The sequence below is a fragment of the Quercus robur genome, chromosome 12 (assembly GCF_932294415.1).
Source record: "Quercus robur chromosome 12, dhQueRobu3.1, whole genome shotgun sequence".
In the NCBI taxonomy this organism is placed as follows: domain Eukaryota; kingdom Viridiplantae; phylum Streptophyta; class Magnoliopsida; order Fagales; family Fagaceae; genus Quercus; species Quercus robur.
Window position 1 is genome coordinate 9,809,633 of NC_065545.1, and position 22,019 is coordinate 9,831,651.

General features: G+C 34.4%; 1 protein-coding gene and 1 pseudogene across 1 annotated transcript; both read right to left on the reverse strand.

Moving 5' to 3' along the window:
- Window positions 1-594: 594 nt before the first annotated feature.
- LOC126708113 (subtilisin-like protease SBT3) lies at window positions 595-11,410 on the reverse strand (annotated as a pseudogene).
- A 615-nt stretch (window positions 11,411-12,025) lies between these two features.
- Window positions 12,026-20,020, reverse strand: LOC126710524 (AT-hook motif nuclear-localized protein 5-like). The gene is made up of 6 exons (XM_050411027.1): window positions 19,722-20,020; window positions 18,740-19,562; window positions 17,944-18,011; window positions 17,005-17,136; window positions 12,880-13,038; window positions 12,026-12,507 (listed from the first exon to the last, which is right to left on the reverse strand). Exons 2-6 carry the CDS (start codon window positions 19,176-19,178, stop codon window positions 12,271-12,273), a joined length of 1,035 nt encoding a protein of 344 aa, XP_050266984.1. The 5' UTR covers window positions 19,179-19,562; window positions 19,722-20,020; the 3' UTR covers window positions 12,026-12,270.
- Window positions 20,021-22,019: the final 1,999 nt, after the last annotated feature.

Consider the following 22,019-nt stretch of genomic DNA (forward strand, 5'->3'; position numbering starts at 1 on the left):
AAAGTCTTTATTAATGTATTTTTTTTTGCTTTAAATATGAAAATATATAGAATCTTACAATTCACGATCTCACCTACCTCTTACGATTCTATGTAAAATCCCAATTTTAACCACCTTGATGGTAGTCCTCTTTGGGCTGTACTCAAGTAGTTGATGAATTCGGGTATGGTATAGAAATCCTTCATTCTATACTGTTACATAGTAGATCATGGTACTATCAATCTATTCCATATAGTGGAATAAATAATTTACGTAGAAGACTAAAAAGAAAGTACACAACTTTGTTCATCAAAAAAGAAAGTACACAACTTTCTTCTTTCTTCTACTTCTTATTATTATTTTCAAAAGGAATGAATGAACTGGTACCCGAAATTAAACTAATGGTTGGGATGCAGAACCGGGTTAATGAATTTAAGGAAAATGAAATACAGCATTACAAAGTGCTAGCTTATAACTTGCACATGGTGGTATGTAACCAAAAACTTCATTGTAGCCCAAAGTCTAGTCAAACACTCATCAACCACAATGGCACTTACATTCATTCCTTGGTAGGTTGGCACGAATTATACATGCATTTTCAATTTAGATTTACAATCAACACAAGCCAGTACTTGTTTTATAGACATCAAGTGTTATTACAATAAGACTTCTAACCATGTGATTTCCATTTTCTTCAGCCCAAACGAGTGTGCCGAATGAAGATTGTTCTTTCCCTTCATATCTTATAGTGAGATTATATGATTTCTTTTCATTTCTCTTCCTAAAGGTTAGTTTCTCTGGTGAAACCGTTACTGTAGAACCCTCTGGTGCTGTCACCATTGCCTTGTAAGTTGAAACATCTTGTCCAACATTGGTTACAGTTCTTTGAAAGTTTTGAATGATTGAAGATGCCCTTTTCTTACGGAGTAGAACTATAAATGATGGGTAATTGAGATCAGAAGAAGGGCTTGAACAGCTATAACTATTTGATCCAATGAAATTCAAAATTTGTGCACTGTTAAAATTCATGGAGCATAAGAGATTCACGTAATCTTGTGGGGTTGCATAATAAACTATACCAGGATCAAGTGCTTGATTTGGACGAATATGACCTGACCCCATGCCCATGGTTAGAGGTGAAGCAACTTGCAAGCCATTCCCACTATCTCGAATTGGGCTGTTGGTATTAACTAAATGGTCAGCAGTGGTCATAAAAGCAGACTTTATTGCAGCAGGACTCCATTCTGGATGTACACCTTTTAGAAGTGCAGCCACACCAGTAGCATGAGGACATGCCAAAGATAATCACGGTATAACTGTTTACGTCCTTCGATTTCACCAACTGGAATAATTGGAGGCCAAGCACCCAAAATTAGTGACCCAGGTGCCATTATATCTGGCTTTAAGATGCATGGGGTGTGAGGTGAGGGACCTCTAAGCTCTAAGTGCATAACTAGCCACAACTGGTGCGGGCTTAATTCCCATCATGGTTTGTTGGAATGTCAAGTTGGCCACAGGCTTACCAGTAGATTTTATGTATTGCTTCAAAACTCTTGCATTGTCTAGGCTAATCAAAATGCAGGCCATCTCAATAAGAATATATCAAAGATATTATGTCCCCTTATCAAAAAAAAAATTACGTCCCATTTTTTTTTAGAGAAATTAACTCCCAATAAATTTACATTTTTCCCCTTAGTTAAAAGTTAAAATCTATCGTGGTCTTATGCCATTAGTATCTCGTCTTAGAGTGTGTGCAATGTGCATGCTAGGCAATTAGATAAGCATCCTGGTTTGGGACAATGATATATTTACATTTACTGTTCATGTAAAGTGTATACAATTTTACATATTTGCATGAACAGTGTATAATATTATATGTTGTTACAGAAAAAGTGTACAATGTTATATACATTTATTTAGTCTATAATTTAAAATTTATATGAACAATGAATTTAAAAAAATAATTTTCCATAGAATTTTTTATATGTTAAAAGTTTAGAAAATAGCTAGATAAAAGCACCTACTCCAAATTCTCCAAGCCCTCAAGTCCTCAATTGCATCTGCGAGAGGTTGCATAGAGAGTTTTTTTATTTTTTATTTTTTTTTTATTTTTTATGAACAGGTTGCATAGAGAGTTAGATTCGAAGTTCCTAATGGCTAATAGTCAAAATCTTGTAAGGCTTTATTTTATCTTATTTTATTTTAAGTTGGATAAAAAAAATCACACATCGGCACACAACCCTTATTAAATATCCCCATTCCCAATGATGTTACGCCTAAGACCTGAACTCTGCTTGAAATTCGGGGCCACCTTTAATGGGTTTTTGGCATACAAAATTTATCGATCCACAACCTGTGTATATCCTGTTAACACCAAAAAAAAAAAAAAAAAAAAAAAAAGAAGAAGCTGAAATCAGGTATAGAAAATTAGAAATCCCCCTCCCATTAAATAAAAAAATAAAAAATAAAAGTATAGAAATCCCCATTATAAATTGTTACGTAATTAATCATTGTACAATGCAGTACGGTGCTACCTACTTCATTCAGTCATCGTAGTCCAAACTCCGAAGTCTAGTCAAACACTCACTGACCACAATGGCATGTACATTCCTTCCATGGTTAAGGCAGCACTTGCATCAGTAATTAAAAAATAGTGCAAAATAAAAAAAGTGTCGAGATATGTACATTTTGATTAAAAAACACTTATATTAGTGGATATAAAATTATACATAAATGCTACGATAATTGTGCATATATGCACAGTTATAGCTTGTGCATATAATATTTTAGAATTTTTTTGGTAGTGTTGGGTATGAGAGAGAGAGAGAGAGTGAGAGGGGTAGTGAGTGAGGAAATAATAAAAAATTGTAAAAAAATAAATATTTTATTGAATAAATGTATAGAATATATAGATTGATGTGGGTGTTTTGTAAAAATGGGTGTGTAAAAAAGATTTTTAGTATAAAATTGAAGGAAACTTTTACATTTACTGATACGGTTGCTCTAAGCTAGCTTGTATTTGACATATATTGAGGGTGTGGATTTTGATCAATTTCAGTTTAGTATTGGTTAATATTAATTTTATGATAAGGCATTTCCAGCAAGTCAAAACTAGTTTAAGGCCAAGAAAATGACAAATGAAATTAATCTCTTGGAAGCATCATATATACCGTCTCGAAGAGCCGGCTGCATTTATCAGAGCATGACACATGGCAAAGGAGACAAGATTAATTGACAAAGTCTAAAGTATAAATAAAAGGATTATTCAACAACTAGACACAAAAATCACTTCTGTTGAAGCATAGAAACTGCACGGTCGTTTCGGATCAAACACTTGAAAAAAAAAAACAAAAACCTTAGGCATCAGAGGTTAGGAGGCCTTATAGTTTCCACCTATAATTATCGGACTAAGGCACCAATCAGTTTTTGATACAGGCAGAGATTGAACCCCAGATATCTTATTTAACCATCAAAGACTTTACCAGTTGAGCTAACTAAAACCTACATGTATATCAATAGTATGACTATGTCTCATACCTGTTTGTAGTCTAAACTCTAAATTTCTAAATATACAGGCAAGATGTTGTGGAAAATTATTGAATATTCCGGAAGTACCATAAACGCATATTTCCTCATTTCACATGAATTATGAGTCTCACCATGAATTTAATTAGTGGGCTCCACAATTATGTGAAAGGGAGGAGTACGTATTTATAGTACTTCAGGAGTACTCAATAATTATCCAGATGTTGTAGCTATTTCCTTCATTATGGGCCATAATTTATGGCCCATGAGGAGTGGGGTAACCGCCTCCATTATGCCTTCGATTTTAGATCTCCTTAAGTGTGGATGAGATTTAGGAAATTAACCATTACTCTTAATTAAAAGGAGCTGATTGAATTTTTCATACTCATTAACTTCTATTTGTATCAAGTAGTTTATAGGCAATCTGTAGGCTTGTAAGAGACTTTATGCTTGTAAGTTTGTATTCCAATTCTTAATTTAACTGGTCGCAAACCCATGTGATGTGTGAGAATAAATAATTATTTTGTATTGTAATATAATATACATATATATATATATATTTTTTTTTTCTCTAAAAAATTTTGACGATAATTTGTTCTCCCTAAAAATTAAACAATTTTTATTTGGTCCAATTAGGTCTACTTTGGTCCAATTTGGTCCACTCAATCAATTTGATCCTCCTTCAATCCATTCTAGATTAATTGGACCTTAAATTGATTCTTTTTGTATGTTTTCTTTTTAAGTTTAGCTCAAAAATTCATTTTTTTCTTAATTTTTGGGTTGAAAAGTATGAAAGTTTATTATATTTGGGCTAAACTCTTTAGTTTTGAGTTAAAAAATACAAATAAAATACTAAAATAGACATTAGAAATTAGAAATATGAGCCCTAAAAATGCAATAAAAAGGATAAATATTCAAAAGTCTTATTCGGTCCACATTGGTTCTATTTGGTCCAATTCGGTCCTATTTAGCCCATTCTGTCCACTTAATTTCTATTCAGTCTACTTTAGTCCATTTCAGTCCATTCAGGCCACATTGGCCCTATTCGGCTCCTATTGGTCCTATGTCCAATTCAGTCCATTATGTCCACTTTGGTCCTATTCAGTCCATTCTGTCAACTTTGATTCTATTTGGTCCTATTTGGTCAATTCTGTCCACTTTGATCTACTTCAGTTCTATTCGGTCCACTTTGGTTCGATTCGGTTCTATTCAGTCCACATTGGTGCTATTCGGTCTGATTAGATCCATTATGTCCACTTCGGTCTAATTTGGTCCCATTCGTCTACATTGGTCCTTTTCGGTCCATTTGTTCTTATTTGGTCCACTTTGTTCTATTTGGTCCAATTCAGTCCATTCAGATCACTTCAGTTCATTTTGATCCACTTCAATCTATTTTTGTGCACTTACATAATGGGAAAAGACATGTTTGGGTTGAAAACACCTAATCTAAATACAACTTTATTAAAAATATATATATAAATCTCAAACTTGTAATATTTAAAATGTTAAGTATAGCATTTATCATTGCGACGCTTTTGTTGAGCCACATTAATGTAGCATTTCAATCCATTTCAGTACGGCTAAATTTAAGTGAAAGTATTTCTAAACATAAAAGTTATGAATATACAAATATAATCTTTAGGGCAGTTATTCATTTGTTTTAACGTCATTACTTTTAAATGAATTGCATGAGGTTGATTATATATTTAAGCTAAATAAATAAATATATGCATACATATATGTATGTATGTATAATTTTTATTTAAATAAATTATTCAAATTATTCATTCTCTTAAAAGAGATTATCATGATAATCAAAACTCATATCAAACTTATAATGAATATGTATAATTTTTTTCTCTAAATTTTATTGTAGAGAGAGAGACAGAGACAGAGACTACTTGTGATGGGGAATTAAAAAATACAACACCAAAACGTATGAACAAAAAATAGAGTTTTAAAAATCACAATGATTCATCAATATAAAGTAGAGTTGCAAGAAGGAATAAAAAATCAAGAGAAAGAGAATAACCACTTTTTCAAAAGAGAATGTGAGAGAGAATAATAAAAAATTTATAAAAATTAATAAGAGAAGAAAAAAAGTAAAAATAAAAAATATAGTAATAAACACCAAATTATCCAAGTCATGTTATATAATAAAATAAAATTATATTCTTATATACTATCTTTATAATGCGATATGACAACATCAATGAAATCAAAAAGAATAAAAAAAGAAAGATAACAAATTAAAAACACAAAACTTAATCACATCAACTCAAAGTAGAGTTCCAAATCATACAAAAATTCATCAACCTAAAGTAGAGATGCAAGAAAAATATAATAAAATCCACCAAAAATGAAAAAAAAAAAAAAATGAGAGAGAGAAATAACCTTTTGTGTGTGAAAAAACTAAGAATAGAATGGAAAAGCTACTTGTAAATATATAGTAAGATGAGGGGAATAAGAAAAGCAAAAAATAAAGGAAGATAAAGAGATAGAGGAAAAGTGATATTAAGGTAAATAGTAATGGAGAGATGAAAAAGGTAAAAAGGAGGGGAAAAGTTAGAGAAAGTATACAATAAATTGGAAAATTAATATAAAAAAAGACTTAAAAAAAATAAGAGAAAGAATGTTGAAAATGGGTGGATGATGTGGCTGGTAATGTGGCTCAACAAGAGCGTAATACCAGTAAATGCTACGCTTCAGTTTATATATATATATGTGTATGTGTGTGTGTGTGTGTGTGTGTGGGGGGGGGGGGGGGCAAAGAATTTGACAACCTCGGCCCACTTTATACTAAGCCCAAAGCCCACGTCGAGGAGGAAGAAATGGCCGAGGACGAACAAAGAAAGCCCAAATGGCCTGAAAACGTTGCCGAGGACGATCCCGTCCTCGACACTCCAAGATCCCAGAAGGAAAGAACAGCAAGCCATCAACGATAACCCTCTAGAGCGTCCCAAGAAAAGGAACGAGTACTGTAGGTCGGCCATGAGAGCATGGTGGAGGAGCAATTCAAGGAGAAATTGTCACCTCCGCATTAAATGCTCACAACCAACGTTCTGGCCGCATTAATGAGGAAATGACCCCTAAACAGTGTTTCCTTAATTGCTGCAACTCACAGAAGGTCTAGGAAGGTGGCTGATGGGACGAACACTCAAGTAGTGACCTGCATGAGCAACAAATGGAAGGCCAAGATCAACTGAAAATAACTATATAATGTAAAGAGATCCTCCATGAAAAGGGGATCAAGAAAAAATAAGAAAGATGGAAGACAGTAGCAGTTTGTATCATCTCTAGAACCTTGGTAACTAAGCATGGAAGAAATAATAAGAACCACAAATTCCTCGGATAGGGCCGAGGACAGAAGTTCATACTTTAGTTCGAGTCTTTGCCATTCAATTCTCTCATAACCATGCCTAGTTGTTGCAACCCTCATTAAGGCCTAGTTCTTGAACCAATTTTCTCTACAAATTTATTGTATTGGACTAGTTGGGCTTGAGTCCACACATCTGATAGCAGAAGTACTCAAACCCAATCCCTACAATATATATATTAGGAGTTAATCTTGTTAAGTAGGTTGTTTGCTTTTCTTGCAATTTGTCTTAACTTGAGTAGGCTTGGTAATTTAGGTGTGATAATTTAGGATTTTCCTTGTTTTCATTGTTGACTTGTGCATTTCTCAAAAAGTCCTATTAAGTTGGGCAATTTCGAACCCGAAACCCATATCCTTGAAGTAAAATATTCACTTCAAGTAGTTTGGATCACTTTGAGTAACTTTTTTTTAATAGAAAGATGCTGCAAATTTAATTAAAGGAAAGCCAAATCAGTTTGAAATACAACATTGATGTGTGGAGGAATATCATCAATCCACACCAATAAAACTGTGATATTTCTAGCATGTCTAGCAAAGCTATTAACTACAAAATTGGCAAACTGACGTGCACGAGAAAAATTAATAAAGCTAAAGGATTTTGCAAAAAGTTTAGCATCAGCGATTAAGTGACCAAAAATGGCAAGAGATTCCAATTCAGCTTTTAAGGAGTTTATAACTTTTTTTTTTTTTTTTTTTTTTTTTTTTTTTTGAGAATGTAAGGAGTTTATAACTTGAAATATAATAAAGAGACCGAAAGTATATAAAAAGTGGTTTCTACTTAAACAAATGTACCATTTTGGGCTTAATATTAGTCTAAGTACATTAATCCAACGTATTAGCTTGAATAACATGTTTTATAATATATATTTTTAATTATTTAATTTTTTTTTATTGTGCCGGCCAAAGCATTCCAAAAATTCCTAATACAAACAGGTATTTAATTTGGTACATTTAAGAAGAGTAACAATACTAGTTTAATAGCGGTTACAATATATTACATCGATAAGGCTGATAGTGGTATGGTATTGATTACCTTGATATTGACAATGCCAAACCATCTTAGTCAAAACTTTGATTTAGTGATTCATGAGCTCATGCATTTTCAATTTAGATTTACAACTAACACAAGCCAGTGCTTGTTTTATAGACATCGGGTGATATTACAATGGGAGTTCTAACCTTGTGATTTCCATTTTCTTCAACCCAAACAAGTGTACCGAATGAAGATTTTGCTTTCCCTCCATATGTTATAGTGAGATTATATGACTTCTTTTCATTTCTCTTCCTAAATATTAGCTTCTCTGGTGAAACCACAACAGTAGAACCCTCTGGTGCTGTCACCATCACCTTGTAAGTCGAAGCATCTTGTCAAACATTGGTTACAATTCTGTGATAGTTTTGAATGATGAGTGATGCCCTTCTCTTACGTTCACGGAGTTGAACCATAAATGATGGGTGGTTGAGATCAGAAGCAGGGCTTGAACATCTATAACTGTTTGATCCAGTGAAATTCAAGACTTGTGTACTGTTAAAATTTATGGAGCATAAGAGATTCACATAGTCTTGTGGGGTTGCATCATAAACTAAACCAGGATCAAGTGCTTGATTTGGACGAATATGACCTGACCCCATGGCCAGAGGTGGAGCAATTTTCAAACCGTTCTCATTGTCTCGAATTGGGTTATTGGTATTATCTAAATGGTCAGCAGTGGTCATAATAGCAGACTTTAGGACTCCATTCTGGATGTGCACCTTTTAGAAGTGCAGCCACACCAGTAGCATGAGGACATGCCAAAGATGTCCCATATGAAACCAAAAAATCTTGGTATAACTGTTTGTCCTTGGATTTCACCTACTGGAGTATTTGGAGGCCAAGCACCCAAAATTAGTGAGCCGGGTGCCATTATATCTCGCTTTAAGACGCATGGGGTGTGAGGTGAAGGACCTCTAAGTGCATAACTAGCCACAACTGGTGCGGGCTTAACTCCTATCATGGTTTGTTGGAATGTCATGTTGGCAATGGGTAACTTGGCAGATTTTACATAATCCTCCAACACCCGTGCATTATCTGAGCTAATCAAAATGCAAGGGAGAGGAAGAAAATGCATATCCTCCATTACATATGTTGAAGGATTATCAATGATAATTATAGCTGCTAACACATTTGAATCGAGCAATGACCACGCTTGAGATTTAAGCTTAGCATATTCATCACGGCATACAATAATGCCATTAGGGACATTCCGTTTTTATCACACGGTCTCAGGATCTTGGGGTAGAATAATCTTGCATTTTGAAATAAGGCCTTACCAGGGAAAATGCTCCACCCAACAATGTCTTCCCAATTCCCTAGTGCTATAGTTCCAGCAAACAATCGATCAATGGTGCTAGCTGTGACAGTCATGACCCATGGGTACCCATTCCTTATTCTTTGGTCACCTTGGAATCTATTTCCTGCTACAGTAGAAACCAACACACCTTTCTCCATGGCAGTAAATGTAGCTTTTGCTAAATTATCTTCTTCTAGAGGTACTGACTCATTAAGAAAGACCATAGATAGGGAAATCACATCCACACCATCAGCAATGGCTTGGTCTATGGCAGCAATAACATCGGATTCGTAGGTAGAAGATTTCCCTGTGACCTTGTACATGGCTAACTTAGCACGTGGTGCAACACCACTTGCTGTGCCGGTAGCATAGCCGAAAAAAGATGCACTCTTTACGTAATTCCCTGCAACAATGGAGGAAGTTATTGTTCCATGACCAACCATGTATCTTGCAGAGTTCACACTAATATTGAAGCCTGGTTTATTAGCTATCAGACCCTTGCCAAAGCTCCTAGCACCTATGAGCTTTTTATTACACATGGAGGCATTAAACTCTTACGCTTCCTCACACTTACCCTTCCATCTTTTTGGATTTTTAGTCATGCCATCATCATTGAAGCTCTTACTTTCTGGCCAAATTCCGGTGTCAATGACACCAACAATGACACCCTCACCCTGATTTGAAGCTAGCCATAAGCCAGTATTAGGATTGAGGGAGAGGAACTCAGGGGTGGTCGTTTGAAACTTGAAAGTCCTGTCTTCAGAAGCCAAGACAAAACCCGGTGAATTCTTTAGCGCCTCTAATTCATCTTGAGAAAGAAGAGCAGCAAAACCATGAATGGCCTGATCATAACTCTATAGAAGTGATGGTGAAGACTCATCGTATTCTGATGATGCATGATTTGTAGTTTTGAGGGAGTGAATGGTGGAGGAATACCAATTGTGATGATTGGTAAAGGCTTAAGGCATGAAGGTCATATCCATGCTTATAATATATGTTTTCCTTGATACTAACTTTGATTTGGCATGAATAGTTAGTAACAAGTACATAAGAAAGAACAAGTATATTAAAGGAACCCCATTGTCACTTTCATGGCTAGATGCTTGAAAAGTTAATGAGATTTGAATGACAAGAATGTAGAAAATGGGAAAGGGAAAAGGTGAATTTGAGAATATTTATAGGCAAACTTCTTAAAACTAAATTGAACTTTGGTGAAAATTTAGGAGTGAAGGTGTTTCAATAAACTAATGTAACATCACAGTAGGAGAACAGAAGAAGTTTGCTTTTCATATGATTTAAGAGTTGGAACTTGAATTGTTAGACCTAAACAAAATCATATCTTTTCATAGCATGAGAGGTTAAACAAGAGTTTATGACTTTATGCTCTTTCGAGTTGCAAGCCATCTCAAGAGGGAATTTATCAGACATATTATGTCTCCCTGTTAATTTTTATAGAAATTTACCATAAACAATTCACTTTTTTTTCCCTAACTTAATTAAAACCCATTGCAGGCTCATTCCATTAGTATTATCGTATGTCTTCCAAGCTCAACTAGGTTGTATTGTCTAAAATGCGAATTTTCAAACTAGTTTCCATTAAAACACCAATTGAGGAATGATAATTTGAACTATGAACATTTCCTCAAGAGATGCCAGTTAACTACAAGTCTTGTATCAAATCTTCTCTAAAAAGTTTAAATTCATTTCTTACTCTAGTAAACTTATTGAAAATTCCTTCATTATACTAATAATTATGATTTTGAAACCATTCAATATGAAAATATAATGATTTTGTCTTCAAAAAATAATAATAATAATAATGATTTTGAAAAATTATTTCTCGAAAAATCAAGGCCAAATTGAATTAAATGATTTGGTGTGAGATCAATTTCCCATATGTCAAAATATTCTTGGGAAGATCCATCTCAATGATGAACGACAATTCTTCTTGTAAATCAAAGAAATTAACAAATAATCCAAATCTTATGATGGTGTCCAAATTGTAATTTTAGGGTTACATGTTGTGGAAGGTATTACTATTTACTATGTATAAATAAATTTTCAAAATTTTGGGTAATGAAGTTCAATATAATTAGGCCCAGTTTGGCCTTCCTTGCTAAAAGAGGTTATTTCCCGATAACTCCCCTAGTATGGTTTTCTAGTACTTCATGTTGGAGACTATATGCATTTCACCCTTCATCGTATTCTAACTTTTCTTAAATTTTTTTTTTTTTTTTTTTAAATCAATCAAATAACAAGAGATTTAGTGACTTTCTTTGATTATTATTATTATTATTATTATTAAACATCAGTGTTAACCCTCCAATACAAAGAAAAGTAAATAATAATAAAAAGTCAAAGGCCCTACTGTCATTTGCTTATCTATTATGGAAAATGTTAACAAATGCCTAAAGACATTAGTTTATAAATTTATTTTAAAATCATTTTATAGAAAAATGATAAAACAATTAATTTTGTTAACAATTTTTTATACTTCTCATAAAAATAATGTCTAAATTTTTTTATTATAGTTTAATAACAATTGCCCTAAAGACACTCATTAACATCACCTATCTCTTATTTCATCTCACTTTTCAGTATTAGCAGTGATAATATTACTATAGAATAATATAATTAAAACTTAGGATAAAATCTCTTTTTAAGTATGAAAAAAGACCTTGTGTAAGAGACTAAAAGTGCATTTTGTGTGTTTTGTAAATCCAGATGCCTAAGATTTGCCAAGTGACACTGCTTTTTCCTCACTGAATTTAATCATAGACAACTAGGCATTCTAGGTTTTCCCCACGCATAAACCTAACACTTAAAATTATGAACTTTTCAGTAAGATCGTTTTGTGAGAATCTTGAAAGGATGGCTTTGTTACAGAACATGAGAATCTAGAAATGATGGCTTTGTTACAGAACATGTTAGCACAAACCCGTCACCCGTCATTGGGCAAACAAGCTGGAGTTGTAAAAGTTACAATTCTCTCAGAATCATCAAGTTCATATACAACAACACATATATACAAAATTGTCATGTGTCTGTTGCAGCAAACTTTCATCCACGCGTCAAGTCAATACCGGTGTGGGGGTTGTTTCTCAATTCAGCTTGCCGTGAACCATGCCAAACGTTTATCCCTGAGGGATTGTAATTTTGAGAAGACGGTGCACTAGTTGGTGTAGCTAACTTATCACTACGCTGAGCCTCAGAACCCTCGTTACCTATGGCACCAGCCAAGGCCAATTGTTTGGGCTTGGTTTTAGAACCGCCATATACAAAACTGCACACTACCACCTGCAGTGAGCAACATATTGATAACGTATTAGGCTCCCAAAACACAACAATGTATTCTCAACCACCACCCAAACCACTGGCACTAGTAAATATTCAACCGCCCCACATGTAAACACAATCAGCTATAAACATAACAAAAACTTATCAAAGTAAAACCATACCGTATTACAAAACACACATGTTAAATGAAACCCCTCCCCCTCCCCCTGCCCCAAAAAAATAAAAAACCTTTTCATCTCCAGAGCACACATTCCATGCCACATCCACATGAACATCTATTCCCACACAAGCAGCATGCAAGCATGATGACATTCCAATCAGGCCTAGTATTCTAGGAAGGTATTACAAAATTCAGGGCAATCTAGGAAATACCTGAACTGGGCTAGATGCAATAAGCATTGCAATACCACCACCAATAACATGACCATCAGCACTTGAAAGGGAAGCACTTACGCCACCGGTACGATTACGTGGGCCACCATCTTCAGCAACCAAGTAGGAACCAGACAAGCATAATATCTGGAAACGGCCCTATAAAAACAAACAAACAAACAAAAAATTATAAATTGTTTGAAATGAAAAAGATATATACCAGAATATATGATACACAAGAAATGGCCAAAAGCTTATCTAACTGCAAAAACTAACTGTGCAGAGTAGATGGGGGGAAGATTTAAAAAAATAGTAAAACAATGCATAAAATCATACACCATTTTATTTTATTGTATTTTTTGATAAGTAATAAAAATTTATTGATATCAAAAAAAAGACACCCAAGTACAGAGGGAGTATACAAGGGGGCTGTTATTGCATATAGTCCAGGACTATGCAATAATTTTCCGTATACAAGGGTGTATGGATCAAATACAAAAATTACATAAATCAAGTAAATCCAAAATTGAAGAAAATGGTTGGTTTCTCCACACTGACGATCAGGCATAGAACGCTCATTATCTTCAAAGCACCTACTATTTCTTTCTTTTCTTTCCTTCCAAACACACCACATCATACACCATTTTATTTCTGTTCAGTAGCACCATTGTTCTCTAAAGCCAATGCTGCACAGCATAAATCCACAAAGATGCTCAATGCATCGCATTGCCTCAACCATACTCTAAAAATGGCCTCATTAAGCTGAAATTTGATAGCTCAAGACAAGTTTAGGCTAGTATAGGCCCCACAAAGTCCTATGTTGAGCTCAAGTTGAATGTCAATCAAACCTTAACATGCACAATTACGTACATTTTGTTCAACTGTGTTTTGAAGTTGAAAAACCCTGAGTGTCACTTTCAACAGAACCAGCCACCATCAATCCCCACAATAATCCCTTCTTTTTCTTTTTGTATAGTTACAAGAAGGAGGGGGTATTTGAAACCAGGATGTCATGGAAACAGCAGGAGGTGCTAACCAATTGAGCTACAAGGCTTTTGACCACAAAAATCACTAACTTAACTCAAGTCCATTACAATTCTTGATTCACTAAAACACCACCATTGTGAAATTTTTTTCTTCTTTTGTCAAGTGCTCACCAATCATGCCTTTGTAAATATGTCACTATCACTTCTGTTTCTGAGGTTCACTACTCTCATCAAAAGCAGCACTACTCTCATCAAAAGCAGCAATCAAAAGCAACTAACTCCATCTATTACTAACTAATCCCACTAATTATCACAAACTAGGATAACACAGGTTGTGTTTGGATAGCTTATTTTTTGCCAACTTATTTTTGCTACTATTCATGAGCTTCATTACACTTTTTGATACTACTCATGAATCCCACTATACTATTTCAGCTAACTTTTACCTTTATCTACAGTACTTTCAACAAAAAGTTTTCAGTTTTAGCAAAATAAGTGGATCCCAAACAGACCCTCAATACTGCTAGAATGAAATTGTTTAATTTGAACCCATTAGTATCGCATACCAACCACAGTTATACACTAGCCTCCCTTGAGGGATGGAGAAATGTAAGAAACCCCCTCATATTTCCAAAAGTTGACACTTACCCCCCTTTAGTTATTATTTAATTTTTTTTTTTTAATCTTATAATCAATTTGGTTATTAAACATTATTTTGAGGTTATGCTGGATGGGAATTTAATTTTAAAAATATGTATTTTGACTTAATTTGCAATGGACATAAATGGTCATAACGGGTTAATTATTATTTGAATCAAAACCTCAAGGGGGTGGAGTGTCGTGTATAAAAATAAGAGTCCCCAATCCTTAAGCAAAGTTATTATAATTTACCTTAATAATAATAGTAATAATTATAAAAGAGCATCACAGACCAAACGTTTAAAGGATCTCCTCTAGTAAAAGCTTGAAAACTATTTCTTTCAATCAAGAAGTTCATCCATTTAAAGAGAAAACACCTTTCCCCAAAACCTAAAAAAGCCAAGGGGTTGTTTGGCTCACCCCCCCCCCCCCCCTCCTTAAAATGTGAAAAGGATAAATCTGGTTTTGAAATTGATTTTTAAGACATGTTTTTGTATAGGTTTTAAATGTAAAAGATAAAAAAAAAAATTATTTGGCAAATGTATCTCTATTTCAAGTTTTTTTTTTTTTTAAACATATTTATTTACCTCAATAACCCAAAAAACCAGCTCAGAAAACACACACACACACACACACACAAATCACCCAACCAACTCTAGAACAATATCACAAATCACCCAACAAAAAATCTCCCAAAACATCACCCCAGGAAATCACAACAGACTAATTCTGGAAAAATCCATCGCTTTGGATCATGATCGTCATTGCTCTCTCCACACACACACACACAAATCACCCAACTCTTGTACTATATTCACAATCTTCTTCATCCGATGGCTCGCATTTCTTGTCATGATATTTAGGCCGGTTTCACCTCCCTTGCCTCTTGTTGTGGGACCACTTGCGCCTCAAATCGCAGTCTCTACTCATTGTGGGAGAGCTCTCACCAAATTAGTGGTGGTGGGAGTAGTGGTGGTGATTGGAGGAGTTGCGGTGCTTGTCATTTGTAGGCAGGGGGTTTGCTCTTTTGGGGTGGAAGAGAGAGACTTGTGCTGTGTTGGTTGGAGTAAAGCTAGGATGGCAATGGGGGAAGAAAAAGGGAGAGGAAAATGTGGTTTTCAATTATTTGGTTCGAGTGACACAGGAAAGGAAAAAAAAGGGTTGGATGTTTTCCACCCGAGCCCACCATTTTTTTTTCATTCCAAATCGGTAAGAAAATATGAGAGAAAATGGAAATAAGAAGAATAGTACAAAATTACCCCCACTTTTTCATTCTTTCACTTTTAATAATAAGCACATAGTTGTAATTTAATCTTTATCCTTCAACTTCTCTATCCTCTCTACCAAACACACATAATGGAAAATACAAACATTTTCTACCCTCTCACTTTCTCATTCTCCTAACATTTTCCATCTCCCCCTTTTTCCATCCTCCCAACCAAGCATAGCCGTGGAGAGAAGAAAGAGTTGGAGAGGGAGAGCTAAAGAAAACAGAAAATGAAATATGAAACACCAAAAAAGATGTTTTCGCTTTTGGTGTTTGCACATTAAATTTAGATAAGGTTTTTAAGATGTGGTTTTTAAACAAGATTTTAATGATAATTATTATTATTTTTTAAAGCCCAACCAAACAAGCCCTAGGACACCCATTTTAAATGATAAAAACTGTTTTTAAAATGACCCCTCCACTTTTTCATTCTTCCACTTTTAATGATATGAGCATAATAATAATTTACTCTCTATCCTTCTACTTTTACATCCTCTCTACTAGAGACACATGGAAGAAAGACATTTTCTACCCTCCAACCATTTTTCTCCCTCCCAACCAAATAGAAACTAAGTAATCCTTTGTCCTCCCCCACCACCTCTCCAAAAAAAAAAAAAAAAATCCTATCCCCTCATCTGCCAACTATTGCATCCCCTCACCCTTGGAGCTTAGAAGCACACTTAAAATCCCAACCCTCAAGTAACATGCTTACAGCCTCTAACCCAAAACTCATACCATATACAAAATTTTTCTCTAATTCTTAAACATAATCCTCAAAACTTAGCCTAATTTGGTTAGCTCTGACTGCACTAATGAAGCACTGAAGCCATTGTAATAGGTATAAAATGAATACACAGCCGCTCTAATATCTCATTTGTCAGTATTAATTAAAAACAACCGTTCTGTTCAACAGTATTTATATACTAAATATATCAACTTTGAAAAGAACTATAGTATATATAATAAAGACAAATTAAGAGCAGAGAGAACAGTGCACACTTTGAAATAGTATACAAATTAAAAATAAAAATAAAAATAAAAAAACCATAATTTAATGGGTTTGTATATATCTTTGCACAAAGAAAAGAGAAATTTTGACCTTCATACCACTCTCAGAATAAAAATTCAAATAATGACGGACTGAGAAGACATCACAATGGAATACTGTGTGTGTGTGTGTGTGACAGAGCGAGAGAGAGAGAGAGAGAGAGAGAAATAATTGAATGCTTCAACCTCATATGTGACACTGACACCCGTAGATGCAGGTTGCCGTAGTGTTACTGAAGAAACTGTACCAGTGCCTGACAAGATGCACAGAGCCCTTGGTCTCTGTTGTGAAAATGACAGTATTTTTGCAACAATGTCCTGCAAAGAAAAATACTCATAAAGAAAAAACGTCCTGCAAAGAAAAACATGAAACAATCACCCTAATAATTAAAAATTAAATTTAGCATGCCCTTGAGCAATAACTGTGAAGTGTTCAGTTGCCACCAAACCCGAGATCCAACATAGAGGCCTTTACTAAAAGCCACTTATAGCAACATTTAACAAGACTTGGGCTGACATTGATACGTGCGAAATTGTACATGTTTGCAGCAGAACAATACGTATATGCACGGATTTGCATGTAATTGTGACTTTCTTCCTAATCTATATTCTTCTGATGGATCTCATCTATAAAACTATGTGGTCCAATTTCCAGCATGTGTAACTACACCATATATATTGGATCTATTACAAACAATATTCATGTAGCTTATATGTCACAACACATAAAGGATCATACTTTATTCATCATCTTATCACTTTTTTCCTAACTATCACCTGTGTACAACAGTACAAGAAAACCTTTGGAATCTATTACCATCAATATAAGAGCTATGTGAATCACAAACCTCTACCAAGTTATAGAAGGAAACCATTTAACAGATCATAAAGCATTATCTGTTTGCATCCCTGGAATCATTCAGTTTCAAGTTTTTTCTTCCCTACATGAGGAAGCAATTTCCACTAGTGTTCATATGTAATCTATCTCAACAGCTAAGACAAAGAAAACAGACAGTTATGGATGTATATAACGTCAGCTTCTTGGGCTCTCTCAGAGGAATTTGGTGAACTCAATATGTGCATCATATTTTAGATGTCTAAGTAATTTGAAAGTATGTAACATACCTCCCCTACTCCAATGGTGATAACATGTGGTGAAAAAGCCATTCCAGCTGAATTGTTCATCCATTCACCTATGAAAACAAACATAAAGTACTGAAAAAGAATCCACAGACCTCTATGTACACACCAAAATTAAAATTTCAATCAGCTATTACTAACATAATCTTCAGTTACATAAGGACTGTAAAGTATTGAAGCTAGAAAATGGCCAGGGCCTCTCCTTATTGCAATGATTTACCTCAATTTTACAACTCCTGATCATGTCTATGAGATGTTCATTCTAATAAGGTTTCAACTGTTAACGAGGAAATCAAGGACACAGCCAATGAAAGAAGATATCCATTGAAAATTTCAGTAATCATTAAAACTGGCATGTGCTAATGAACAAGGTTGAAGATACCCATAGATCAAAATGATAAGAAAAACTACCAATGAATGGAAGTTATGAAAAATGATGACAAGAACCACAATTATTGCATGTTAGCCCAATAAAATAACTAAACGATGTTCACTGAAATAGCACAATATGCATCACCCCATAAAACCCAAAAAGTCCTCTTCTTTTTTCAAGGGAAGAAAGAAGAATTAGATAGGCACTAATTATTCCAGCAAAACTGTATCATTGGACAATTCTATGGCAATAAAAAAATAAGCATAATAATTAATCATTACCGAAATACAATATATGAGAATCAAATTGCTTTCTACCACACTGGAATATGAGTTAAGACTATGATCAAGATAGTGACAACATATCAAACTTAACATAAACCAAAAACAAAACAAAAGCAAAATTTACCAAGATCAGCTAATTTCTGCTTCCTGCCAGTCCCAGGTGGCCGCCCTCTGGCCCGCTTTTGGGATGATGAGTTTGATCCGGGTGTAGCATTAGGAGCAGCAGACATAGGAGACAACTGAAGAGAAACTGGGCCATCAGGACCATATTTCCTGGGCCTTCCTCTCTTCTTCTTTATAGGCTCACCAGATGGAACACCAGGAGACACTCCCATGTTAATACCATGAGTGAAATTGGGATGTGGTGGCTCTACTGAAAATGTTGGTCCAACCGAGCTGACCCTGACATTGGACTGAGCTGGAATACCCTGATTGTGCAAGGGTCTGAACCCAGGTGGTACATGTATCATCCCAGACTGTGCTCCAGACCCACTAACTCCACCTCTATGCATGTAATATGAAGCTGACCCACTAGACAATGCCATGGCTTCCCTCCCATCCATGCATTTACTGATTGATTTGTTACTCAAAAACTTAAATATTTTGGAGCCTAAAGATTTTAACTTTATACCCTTTAAACCTGGATCCCTTAACTAGACTAGAAATTCTAAAATCATCACCAAAAGTTCAACCAGAAACGGAGCTTTCAAAAAACAAAAAAAAAAGGGGTTTTGCAAGGGTTTTTCTAGGAATGGTGAAAAGCTAATCAAACACAACATAAATTTTGAATCTTTACCCCCAAAAAAAGAATGAAAAATAAATGACACAGATCCCCTTCTACCCTAAAAATCTTCAAATTAGAAACACAGGGAGATTCTAAATTAAGGGTTTTACAAGGGTTTTTCTTGAAATGGTGAAAATCTAAGAACCCAACAAAAATTTTTTATCTTTACCCACAAAGAAAAAAAAAAAAAAAAAAAAAAAAAAAAAAAAAAACAGAAGGAAAGTGATGTTAAAAGCTGAAACAGTTCTAAACCCTGAATAAATAAAAAAACAGAGCTTTATAGCAGAAGAAATGTAGAAAAATCAGAAGCTCACAGACTTACAGACACTGAAGGTCAACAACCTTGCAGTTCCTGGATCATGCCTCAACCACCCAAGAGAAACAAAACCCTAGATTTGAAATGAAATCTAGGGTTTTGACAGGAAAATGCAGAAGGTGGAAAAAAAGAAAAAGAGAAAAAGACAAGAAGGGGGGAGTTGGAGGAAGGAAAAGAAAATGAATTGAAAAATATGAGCTTTTGAATTAAAAGTGGGTTTGTTTGTGTGTGAACTGTGCTACTATGAAGTAGTAGTACTGTAGTAGTAGTACTAGTAAAGACTAATGACTAAAGACTAAATAAGAGTAAAGACCTTTACTTGTCAAAGCAAAAATAAAAGAAAGAGAGTAAAAACCTTTTTCTTTCTTTATTGTAATGTAGTCAGGGTGGTAGGGGGGTGTATCTCTGACTATAAGAAGGGAAGGACTAATGGTATTGGAAAGACAGTGTGGTGGCCCACCAAAAGTACCAAACTTAGATGTCTATGTCAGGTTGCTATTACTTAGGACATTGAGCCTCTTCTTTTTCTCTTTTTTTTTTTTTTTTTTTTTCAAACAAAGACTGTATGGTACTTTAGCTGGTTTTTGTTAACTCTTACTGTTCTGATGTAAGCATGCATAGGATTTGAGAAGAGGAGGGAGAGTGTGTCACTGGTGTGTGGCTTGAGAGACGGTCAAACAGTGTTCAAAGTTCAAATTGGGGAAAAAATTTTAAAAAAAAAATCAATACTTATTTTTTTAATGATTATAATGTCAAAAAACTGATTTTTTTTAGTAGGGAAATATGAAAAAAAAAATTTCCTTTTTGAGAATCAAAGATAAAAATAAATAAATAAATAAATAAAGGTTGAAAAGAACAAACAGCCGGAATTGTCTCCTAAAATTCACTGGTCAATACTCCATAGTGGAAAACACACATATCATAGTGTGTGTTCCTACTAATGATTCTACATGTGAAAATAGACTTGGTCTAATTCAGCAACAAAAAATATATATATAGACTTGGTCTAAAAGGTCTCTAAATTATGGTACATAAATTATTAAATTTGCAAAAAAAAATTATTAAGGATATGTTTGGATACTATTTATGTTACTGAAATTGAAAACTTATTATTGAAAGTTGTTGAAACTGAAAACTTATTACTGAAAGTACTATAGATAAATGTAAAAGTTAGCTGAAATAGTACAGTGGAGCCCATGAATAGTATCAAAAAGTACAGTGGAACTCATAAATAGTACCAAAAATAAGTTAAATAGTGAAATAATTTTTATTTTTCATTGGTATCCAAACGGATGCTAAATTTGGTCACTCCTCTTTTTTTTTTTCTTTTTTTTTACATCATCCTCTAAATTTATCATTCTTTTGTGCTATTTTTCTTCCAGCACATATCATTTCTCTTTCTTCTAAATGAGATAAGTGGTAGCTACTAACTTTCCTCATATCTTGTTGGATTTTTTTTTTTTTGGGTGAGAAAAATGGCAATTTTATACTTGATTGGTTGATTACCTGAAATATTGTTTAAACTTTAAATCAGGAATGGATGGTACATTATGGGAAAAATGATTTTTTTTGTAAATATTATTAGCCAAATATGGTAGCATCAAGTGAGATTGAGATCATAATAAATTTCACAATTGCTGAATTGTCAAATTTTTTATTCTTATTCACCATTTTATTGTCCACCATTTATTGAGAATATATTAAGCCTGACCAAGTCTTGTGTCAGAATAAGCTGGTCTAGGTGCTCCAATTCATAGTACTAGCCCAGCCAAGAGCCAACATTGCCATTAGCTGAATGTGGACATTCATGGTCTGATTTTGGTTCGATGTAAAAGACTAATTAATTAAGGAAGAGTCTAAATTCAATAAAGATACGGTCCAAAACCTATAATTTACATCCTCCAATTGCAACAATTTTTCACAAATTAAAGAATATGACTCGCCACACACAATCATTCCTTGCTCCAGCTAATCCGTCCTTCTTTCCTTGGGTTTGAAGAACCACCAAACCTCAACCCACCAGAGACGTTGTTGGAGTACACAACAGATCTTGGACCTCCACAGCTTTGGTTTTGCAGCCACTAACCTTTTATAATTCTACTAAATTAATGACTTTAATGGTGGTGGCCGTAGTAAGGAAATTGCCACTGACGGACGTGAGTTAGATGCTATGCCTAGTTTGTTAATTTGAACTTATGCCAATGTTCTAATCTTTGTGTGGTTATTTGATTGGTTTCATGATGATTTACTCACAAAAAGAAGAAGAAGAAGAAGAAGATTGGTTTCATGATTTGGGAAGGAGGG